The 10515-nt window shown below is 55.2% G+C and overlaps 1 protein-coding gene across 1 annotated transcript in view; it reads right to left on the reverse strand.

Annotated features, from left to right (window-relative positions):
- Nucleotides 1-6176: 6176 nt before the first annotated feature.
- LOC144241123 (protein-arginine deiminase type-3) overlaps nucleotides 6177-10515 on the reverse strand; it is a 26590-nt gene continuing 22251 nt past the window's right edge. The window contains exons 15-16 of the mRNA XM_077775570.1: nucleotides 9315-9440; nucleotides 6177-7628 (exon numbers count right to left, since the gene is read on the reverse strand). Of these exons, the coding sequence (XP_077631696.1) occupies nucleotides 7395-7628; nucleotides 9315-9440 (360 nt within the window). The 3' untranslated portion in view covers nucleotides 6177-7394. The remainder of the gene's footprint in view (nucleotides 7629-9314; nucleotides 9441-10515) is intronic.

The raw sequence follows: 10515 nt of genomic DNA on the forward strand, positions 1-10515 counted from the left end.
AAAGAAAGAAAGAAAGAAAGAAAGAAAGAAAGAAAGAAGGAAGGAAGGAAGGAAGGAAAGAAGGAAGGAAGAGAGAGAAAGAGGAAGGAAGGAAGGAAGAAGAGAGAGAAAGAGAAAGAAAGAAGAAAGAAAGAAAGAAAGAAAGAAAGAAAGAAAGAAAGAAAGAAAGAAAGAAAGAAAGAAAGAAAGAAGGAAGGAAGGAAGGAAGGAAGGAAGGAAGGAAGGAAGAAACCTTTGATGGAAAAATAAACAAATCTCATTCACGGAATGGAATACTACGTAGCCATGCAAAGGAATGAATGATGGCGACAGGCAGCGTGAAGGAATCTCACCGACTTGGTGTTGAATGAAAAGAACAAGAGGGGCACCTGGGTGGCTCAGACGGTTAAGCAGCTGATTTCGGCTCAGATCATGGTCTCATGGTCCACGAGTTCGAGCCCCACATCAGGCTCTGTAGTGACAGCTCAGAGCCTGGAGCCTGTTTCAGATTCTGTGTCTCCTTCTATCTCTAGCCCCCTCCACCCCCCCCACTCAATCTCTGTCTCCCTCAGTATCAAAAATAAATAAATGTAAAAAAAAAATTTTTTTAAAAAAGGGGCAAGACCCAGAATAATGGGATGAATGTGGTTGTAAGCACATAAACTCTAAAAACAGTCAACGCTAAACAGAGGTAGTTCCGAGATGCTGGCACGTGTGGTAAAATCATAAAAAAGAGGGGCAAAGTGATGATAAACCCGAAGGCCAGGTTAGCGGGAACCCCCGGGTGTGGGAGACGGGTGGGAAGGGTCCCCCACGGGACTGCAGACGGGTTGGAATGTTCTCTTTTGCAAAGAAAACAGCGCTGTGTACACCCGGTTCGCTTCATAATTAAGCCCTTAAATCCTACAGAAACATTATGAAGACTTTTTTGTGCCCGTGATCTACTTCGCAGTAAATGAATAAGCTGATAAGCCCAGAAGTCTGGCCTCTCCGTTCCCACTGCCGACCCGTCAGCCATCTTGTCGCTTCCGGTTTCCGAATGTCGTCGCTGAATGAAGACGTAAGGGATCCAAAAGACACTAAGAGGGGGCACCTGGGTGGCTCAGTCTTTGCGCCTGTCTCAGGTCTTACCGCCAAGCCGGCTTCCCATCTAGAGGGTTCTCTTAAAAAAATCTAGACCAAATCATGTCATACCTTGCTCAGCGGGCTCCCCCTGCTTCAGAGCCACAGCTAGGCTCATCCTTGTGGCCGAGATGGGGACCTGCCTTCTACCCCAGGACACTTGCCCTTGCCCCTCTCTTCCCACAGAGGGAGGGCTTTGGCCAGATTCTAGAACACAGAGAGTCAGCCCCCACTCAGGGCTCTGGCACCCGCTGCTCTCTCCACTGCGGCTCCTTCTTACCCTTTCCATCCACTCTGAGCTACTGCCTCCTGGAAGGCCTCCCCGACCTCTTGTCTGAGGTAGGTCCCCTGGGGCTCCCAGCTGCAGGCCCCGTTTGTGTCCTTCATGACCGGATCGTTATTTGGTGCTGGGTTAGCGCATTGTCTGCTTGGGACATCAGACCCGGAGCTTGTGGTGGAGGAGTGTGGGGAGCACCATTTCCCCTCTCCACTCTCCCGAAACTTCCACTTGGACTTTGACTTCCCAGTGTGGCCACAGTCTTTGGCCCAAAAAGCACAGCTCATTTTCACTAAAAACAAAACAACCAAACCCCCTCCCCCAAAAATGCTTTTATACACACACACCCCATGTGTAATTCTAAGAAACAAATCACACTTGTAGTCAAATCACAACCACCTCTTAGTGTATTTTTTTTTAATGAGCATATTTTTTAAAGGTTTGTTGTTTATTTATACAGAGAAAGACAGAGAGAGAGAGAGAAATCCCAAGCAGCCTCCTATTTTTTATTAAATGGGCACTTTTTTTGTTTGTTTCTTTTGAGAGACAGAAAGAGAGAGGGAGAGGGAAACCCCAAGCAGCCTCCACGCTGACAGAACACGCAGAGCCTGACCCGGAGCTCGAACCCCCAAACCGTGAGATCATGACCTGAGCTGAAACCAAGCGTTGGTCACTCAGCCGACTGAGCCACCCAGGCGCCCCCTCTTAGTGTCTTTTTTATGTACCTGCTGGGCTCCTTTCTCCTCCCCGCCCTGCCCACGTTACCATGTAGCGTGTGTCCGTCTGTACTTTCTCCATGGTTGTATCATCACAAAGCAATGCACGCACACACGTGCACACACACCCAGAGGGGGCACTTTTGAGGGCGCCCCTGTGCACAACATACTGTGCGCCCTATATTGTGTCTTGTGTTTCTCACTCACTGCCTTGTGGGAGCCCCTCCAAGTCAGTTGGGATCATTCCCATTTATTCTTGTTAAATGACACTATAACAGTCCCCAGTGTAGACTACAGCAGAATTCAGAGACACCTTCTTGGCGCCCGGATGGCTCAGTTGGTTGAGCATCTGACTCTGGATTTTAGCTCAGGTCATGATCCCAGGGTCGTGGAATCGAGCCCTGCGTCGGGCTCCATGCTGAGTGTGGAGCCTGTTTAAGATTCTCTCTCTCTTCCTCTGCCCCTCTCCCCACTCACATTCTCTCTCTCTCTCAAATTAAAAAAAAAAAAAATAGCGTCCAAAGACCCCCCTCTTGATGAATGTTCACACTATATCCAGATGCTTTGCCATGATCAACAGGAAATAGCTAGAATAACCCAGAAGCAGCAGGACCAACTGGGAAGCTTTACAACATCCAGGGAGCTGGGCCCGGGGATTTGGCTCGGGAGGCCTGGCCCGGCGGGTGGGGGTGCCCAGAAATCTGTATTTTTAGTGACTCTTGCGGGAAATCCTGTGTGCATTCTCAGAGCCACTGGCCTTGAAAGAAAATTTGAATGTGGGTAAAACCGTCTGGTTGCTGGAGGAGCCACCACAGCCTGAGGAGTGTGGGACCCCACAGCCCCCCAAACTTGCTGGATTTTTTTTTAAATTTTTAATGTTTTTTTATTTATTTCTAGGAGAGAGAGAGAGACAGCGTGAGCAGGGGAGGGTCAGAGAGAGAGGGAGACACAGACTCTGAAACAGGCTCCAGGCTCTGAGCTGGCAGTCAGCACAGAGCCCGATGCGGGGCTCGAACCCACGAACTGCGAGATCATGACCTAAGCGAAAGTCAGACGCTTAACCGACTAAGCCACCCAGGCGCCCCATCAAACTTGCTGGTTATAGGCGGTGGAGGGGGGTGCCAGGCAGGGGGCGGGGCTTAGGAAGGCGACATGGTCTGGGTCACTGATGCTGTGCTCTGGCCGCGTGTCAGAATCACCAGGCAGCTTTGTGCAGCATCCCGGCGTCCAGACAGACCTTCCACGGGCGGAGACTCTGCGCTGCTAGTTCCCAGCCTCCCCAGAGACTCGAACGTGCAGACGGGGCGAGGACCTGTGCCCTGGCTGCGTAGGAACCCAGGCCATGGAGGCACCTGTCTGCGCTCAAACCTGTCTTCCCCATCAAAGGGGCAAGTTCCTTCATTTCTCAGTGCCTCCGTTTCCTTGCCTAGAAAGCGAGGGTAATAATAGCAACTACTGTGGCAGGTGCGTGGCACCTGCTGGCGCGTGGCTGACTCTCACCGTCATTAAGCTGCGGGGGATGCACCACACGCTGACTTCGTAGGAAACGGTGGCTGTTACTGACCGCACCCTGGTGACCAGAATTCCTTCCGGGCCATCCTGGAGCCCCAGCCTGACGCCGCGTCCTCCGGCGCTGCCGGCAAAGGTGATGGAGACCACAGAGTTGGGTGAGCTCCTGCCAAGGTCCTGCGGTGACTTATTTCTAACTCTGAATAAAGCACGAGTCAGGCGGGTCCAGGGCCACCCAGAGTTGCCAGTTCCCACAGGAAAGGCAGGCCCTTGCGTCCCGTCTGGGCCGGAGCCTCCTCTCACGCAGCTGGGGGGAGGAGGACATCACAGGAAGAGTTGCTGGGACAGCCCGCCCGGCCCTTCCTCCCAAATCTGACCTCGGGGTCTTTAAGGGTCTCCATCCCTGAGCAGAAGGCAGGATTCAGGAGCTCTGTACACAGCATGGCTTGAGCAGAGTCTGGGGGTGTTAACAACAGGCAGTATTTATTGAGCACCTACTACGTGCCCGGAGGCGTGCTGCTGAGCGTCCCACTGAAACTGCGAGTAAACTCTTCGATCATTACGCACAATCATCAGCCCATTTTACAGAGAAGGAAACAGACTCAGAGAGGTTCAGAGCTACAAAGTACAAGTGCAGCATCGGATTGTCTGACTCCGAGGCACCTGGCCTTTCCACTGGTGCAGGGTGTCTGGACACACTCTTCCCCTATCCTGTCTATGCCCAGGTCAGACCCTGGGGAGGGGGGTGGGGGGGAAGGGCAGTGTGCTCTGAGACGGGTGCGGTAGGGCTCTGGGAAAACTCTTCCTCACTCACCCCCTCCATACCCCTTACCCCGTCCTGGCCTTCTTTTTGTCCTGCTATGCCACGGTCCCTCTCCCCTCCCCACCTCCAGGCTCCGTCCTGTCCCCGTGCCTGGAAGCCCTCGCTGGCCCACCTGTGACATTCTTCAGCCTCAGCCCAAATATCTCCCCTGCCGGGAGGAGTCTGTCACCCTGCAAAAGCAGACCCCACCTCTCTTCTCTGCTCCTCGTGATCCGCTCCATGGCGCTCGCCATAATTTCTAGTGCTCTCTGTCCCCTTACTTGCTGCTTCCCTAGATGTAAGCTCCCGAGGTTAGAGATTTTGCCTGGCAAACAGTGGATACCCATCAAATCGATTTTGAATGAAGGAATGAGGGATACAGAGGGTGCTGGAAAAGCTTTTGCTGGGGTATAAATAACTGGCCCAACCTAGCAGCCTGCAGCCTCCTTTAGGGCACCCAACCTGACCTTCCCAGGGTCAAGGCTAACGTCTGTGTTGGAGAAGCCATAGTGTGGTATGGGGGAGACGGCCTGGTCCTCCTGGGGGGTTCCGGGGCTGGGAACCAGACCCTGGAAGGGAGCACGCAGTGCAGCGCAGGCAGCTGTTGGGGGCTGGGCAGGGGGTGGGGGGCGCTGGTCATCAGGCTTGATGAAGCAACTCCCGGTGCTCTTACGAGCCAGCAGCCTGAACTCATGGGATCCTGAGTCTCAGCCTACTGCCCCCAATGGTCCAGGACTGAGCACCGGCCCTGAAGGGAGGGTCCACAGGTAACATCTTTCTCCTGCTGACCCCATGACACTCACGGAGCAGCGGAGCTGGATTTCAGAGGGGACATGTGTGGCCCAGCTCGTGGAGGCCAGGAAGCCCAGCTAGGGGGTTGGGGTGGGGGGGCTGGCTGGCTGCAGTAGGCAGAATAATACCTCCACCCCTCAAAGACACCAGCATCCAGGGCTTTCTCTTGTGTCCAGCCTGAGGGAGAGAGGGTGGCAGGGGGGCTGGTGGTGAGAAAAGCCTGCTTGCAAATTCATCCCCGTTCTCCCAGTTTTAAGCACTTGCCTTCTAGAAAAGCCACATTCCCACCTTTTAAAAAATAGGATTATCTCAGCAGCAGCATCTGTGCCAATTTCCCTTGGAAGGGGGGCTTGTTCTGATAAAACCCGGCCACGGAGGGGTACTGGGAGTCTGTTCGAGAGATTCTGAGGAGGAGATTTCAAGAGGGGGTTTGCAGGGGAGAGGCTGTAGCACCTTCTCTCACCAGCCCCGGGGCCAGCCTGGGTGTGTTTCTGTTCTGCCCCTTGGTGGGGGTTGGAAGGGTGCTGAGCAGAGGGAGTCATTTCCTGGGGCTCCGGGGCAAGTCCACTTGGCCTTTTATGGGGCGCCTGCAGCCTCCTGTCAGTAGGAAGGACGCCAGTAAGGGCACACTGCAGGCGTCCCATGCTCTGCACGCACCTCGGCTCCCCCCATTGCCACACTCACAATGCAACCTTCCGGCCACAGCCCAGACCCTTGCCCTGCACACTCACAAGGCCCTGGCAACCTAGCACTTGACCCGTAGGCTTGCATGCATGTGGCTACATCACCCCAACTGTCCGCGGCAGCCCTAACTCATCCTGTGGCCAAGACGGAGCAAACTCACCATCTTACCAAAATTTAGGGCCTGTCCACCCCAAATGCTTCCGGGGCCAGGCAAGCAAATGCTCCAGCTGCAAGGAACTTCTCTGTTCTTACCGTCACACTCTAATCCCAAAGGACCCAAACTGGACTCAAACCATTCATGTTATTGTAGATTTATTAGCCAGTGGTAGAAACCCAGCCAGACCCGTAGGGAACACGTGTGCAGCTGGCACACATCTGGAGAAAACCTCCTCCACCACCACCCCTCCCCTTGCGCTCAGAGTCGTCCCGCTGTGAGCTGTGTTGGTGGCTCTGCCCCTTTGGGCCCCCTCTTCTGAGTCACAGCAGGACATGGGAATGCTGACCAGAGGGCAACAGAAAGGCCAGGACCGATTTTGCCAGGAGTCTCCCCTCCTGCAGAGGGAGGTTCAGGGCCAAGGAAGCAGCTGATGCCTTGTGAAGGACATCTCTCACCCCTGCCCTTTCAGGCTTCCCAATCTCCAGGAATTCCCAACATTCTTTCCTTTTTTTTTTTTTTTGTTTTGTTTTAATTTTTAAGTAATATTTACACCCAACGTAGGGCTCAAACCCACAACCCCAAGATCAAGAGTCACACGCTCCACAGACTAAGCCAGCCAGGTGCCCCTGACACATTCTCTCATTTCCAAGAAATTCCAGGAGGTTTGTGGACAAAGCCAGATTTCTGAATTCAGATGGTGGGGCACTTATAAGGCTAAGGGCTGACAAGCATTCCTTCAACACACATCCGGAAAGGACCAGCTATGTGAATGCTCACGTTGGGCACTGCGTGTAGAGCTCAGCATCTGGTCAGAAGCTTGGCAGGTAGACTGATGATCCAACCTTGATCTAAGTGGGCCCCACCTCCTTCCCTCTGGGGGAAGCTATGGGTAGACTCTCTCCTGGGTGGAGGGATCTGACTTTAGGGGTGCTCCCCTGCAGAGTAAAAGGCAAATCACACCAAAGCAGAATTGTGGGTCCTTCCTCCCTTAGGACACACAGGTCAAGATGGCAGAGGAGACCCATGGATGTTTCTAGACCCCAAGGTAAATTGGATCTCAAACAGAGGATTTGGGGGTGAGAAGGGGTACGTTTGGAGGAGTCCCCATGGGTTCTGGTGAGCCACATGAGAGGCTTTCAAGAAATGACGACTTTCTTCTGGAGAGGCCCACAAGAATCAGGCCTGAAAACCAAATGGGTTACAAGTGAGGTGTGAACACTTCCAGGGAAAAGGCTTCTGAGAGAGGCGGTCACCCTCAGTGTGCTATCTGGAGCCTTGGGGTGTCTTGATGCTTCATGTTCAGGGTCCCACCGATGTCCCACCCCAGAGGGAGAAGACAATGGGGGGGGGATGGGCTCAGGGCACCATGTGCCACCACTTGAAGGAGAAGGGCTGCCGGCGCACGTTGGTGCCGCAGTGCACCTCCCCGTGCAGCATGTGGTACGGGGTGAAGTCGTCGATGAAGGTGCAGTGGAGGCCCAGCGGCTCCAGCAGGGACCGCACCTTCTCCTCCAGGCAGCAGCGGCCGTTGATGATGGGCCCGAAGGGCTTGGGGATGCCCAGGTGCTTGCCCAGCACCAGCATGTTCACCTGCGAAGACGCGGGGTCCCGGGTCAGGGGCGGCACCTCATCAGCTCCACGTCAACCCCCGCACCACACCCGGCTGGACCTGCGCCTGTCTCCGGGTGACCCTGGAAACGGCTCCTCGCGCTTGCATGCAGGGGGAGGGGCACCGGGGCGGGTGAGAACTCTAGCCAGCTGTGCGGTGCCAAGGGAGCGACTGCAGAGCTCGCAGGGGCGCCTACTTCCCCAGCGACCGCCCTCCTTAACGGTGGGTTGCGGCGGCCGCCATGTTTGTGCGGGAGAAGCGCCACTTCCTAGCTTGGAGCTGATTGGACCAGGGCAGACATCTGACCCGCGCTGGACCAATCAGATTCTCTCTCTCTCTGGTATTTGAACTTGACGGAGCGGGAAGGCCGGGTAGAGCGCTGCCTATGTCTCTATCATGTGTGTGTCTCTTTCTATTCCTCCCCAGGCACAGAGACGCACAGGAAGCCAAGCTGGGGGGCGAGGGAAGGGCGAGGGAAGGGCGAGGGAGCGGATGATGGAGACGCAGAGATAAGAGATGGTCCCAGGCCCTCCTGCAGCCGGCACCGTAGCCCTCCCTGCCCTCGCTCTCATGGCATCATTCCATTAGCCCTCCTGCTCTGGCTGAACCCGCCTCCGGCCGCCCCATTTCTTGCAAACACTGGAGGCACTTACCTAATTGCAAGGCCGCCTTAAACATGAGAGGAGGGGAAACGGAGTTTTGCAAATGGGGAAATCGAGGAGGGCAAAAGATCAGCCGGAAAGGGGAAGGGAAATGGGGGGATGTAGCAAGGGTGGTGTGGACAGGCCTCCTGTGTTGAGTTCCTCTATGGGGCGTGGAGGTGGATAGGGGCTGGAGGAGGGGAGGGACAAGCCGGGAGGGGAGGGGAGCTGGGTCATCTACAGCCAGGATACTCAAAGTGCGCCCCCGGAGAGCAGCCTGAGCGCCTCCTGGGAGCTGGTCAGAGGAGCAGCAGTGTCTCCGGCCCTCCTCAGACCTGCTCAATCAGAATGCATGGGGTGGGGCCCCAGCAGTCCGCCTATTCCAGAGGCAAAGCCCTCAGGACTCAACCAAAGACCACTTCTTCCAGGAAGCCTTCTTAGATCGCCAGTCCTACCTCTCAGTGCTTTGTCCCACCTCTCAACTGCCACTTGACTTTCTGATACAAAAGAGGTCATTGGGACACACTCTAAGAGAGGTGGAGAGAATTTCTACCACTAGAGCAGACTCCCTCCTTGAAAGCGGGGAGCAGCCTTAATCACATCTGTATCTCGAACAGTGTACCCTAAATACATGGGGGAGGGGGTACAGCTGCAGGCTGAGAGAGGAAGCACAAGGGACGTCTGAGCTCTCAGCTGATACTTCCGCGTGCTGTGCACACATGACCTCATGTGATGGTTGGTTCACTCCACAAATATCATGGGGGTCCCAGGGGGGAAGGGAAGGGCCCCTCCCTGATGGCCCTTGAGCAAAAGGCTTGGCTGGTGAGCATTCCATAGTGGACAGGACAGTCAGCCAACTAGAAGCCCTTCTGGGACCCGTCATGGGACCCCTGATTCTCTCTGCCACCCCCACCAGCCACCCTAATCCCAAACGTTGGCAGCAACCAAATGGCTTGCCCCTCAGGGGAGCAGAAGCTTGGAGCCTAATCCGAGGAAACGGATATAACTCACGAACAGGGGCCTCACCAAGTCAGGGAAGAAGGCCACTGCCTTTCTCCTCTCCGTCTTGAAGAGCTGGGGGATGTCCACGATGTCCTGCTCGGTCAGGCCCAGCTCCCGCTTCAGCACCTCCCGGTTCCAGTCGATGCAGCTCTGAGGGGGGGTGAGTTGAGTTGGAGAGGCCTTGCCAGTGTGCATCGGGGGGACCCGAGAGGTCATGTCTAGTTAAGGAGACGGGCTGCCCAAGTGCCCACGGACCAGCTCTCCACACGCACCTTAGCTCTGTGTCCCTTGGTCAAAATGTACCTGTCCTGGGTCCCACCCTCACAGTCCCAGCCCACGAACTGGGCCAGCTCCGGAGTTTTCCAGAGTGTTCTGTCTTTGAGAGCGCTCCAGAGCGTTCCATCTCTGGCCCTCCTGTCTTCTCTAGATCCTTCACTCTTTAGGGGTTCTCCTTCAATCTCATGCTTTAAAATATCATCAGGACACAGACAACCCAAATGTCTACATCCCAGCTGCTTTATAGAGCCCACCCTCTTTCCGGAACTCAGATTTACACATATAAGCACCACCTGACATCTTCACCTGATGTCTAATCAGGACATCAGCTAGAACACCAGACAGAACACATCCAAAGACAAACTCTTCATTTCTACCCACCCCACCCCACCACTGCCCACCTCCCTCCCAGACTCCTCCCCCAGGCTCCTCCCCCAGGCTCCTCCCCTAGGCTCCTCTGGCTCTGTCAACACAGCCAGCCGCTCGCGCAGCTGGAAGACCGGCTTTCATGCCGGTGACTCCTTTCCCCTCCCTTTACACCCACCTTCAGCAGGTGCCTTGAGCTCCACCTCTAAGATCTATCCCCAGTGTGACCTCTTCCCGTCACCTCCTCTGCATCCACCTGGTGACAGCCATCCCCTCCAGCCTGGTTGACAACAGCACCTTCCTAACCGGTCTCCTTGCTGCTTCTGCTTTTGGGCCACGTGGCAGCCATGATAATGACCTCCAGCTGTGGTAATAGACTTGCCCAAAGGTCTTGCTGCCCTTCTGAAATCCTTCTTTAGTTCCCGCCCGAGGCCACACCTCCCCCTCAGTTGCTAACAGCCAATGGCGACACTGAGGCAGACCTACTTCTGGGAGACAGGGGACTCCTCTGCTGGCCTCCAGCGGCTTGCGGAATCCCCCAAAGCTTTGCTGAACTTGGCCTGGGACTGCATGGCGGTACAGG

Source organism: Crocuta crocuta, unplaced genomic scaffold, assembly GCF_008692635.1.
Source record: "Crocuta crocuta isolate KB4526 unplaced genomic scaffold, BGI_CrCroc_1.0 scaffold127, whole genome shotgun sequence".
Lineage (NCBI taxonomy): Eukaryota > Metazoa > Chordata > Mammalia > Carnivora > Hyaenidae > Crocuta > Crocuta crocuta.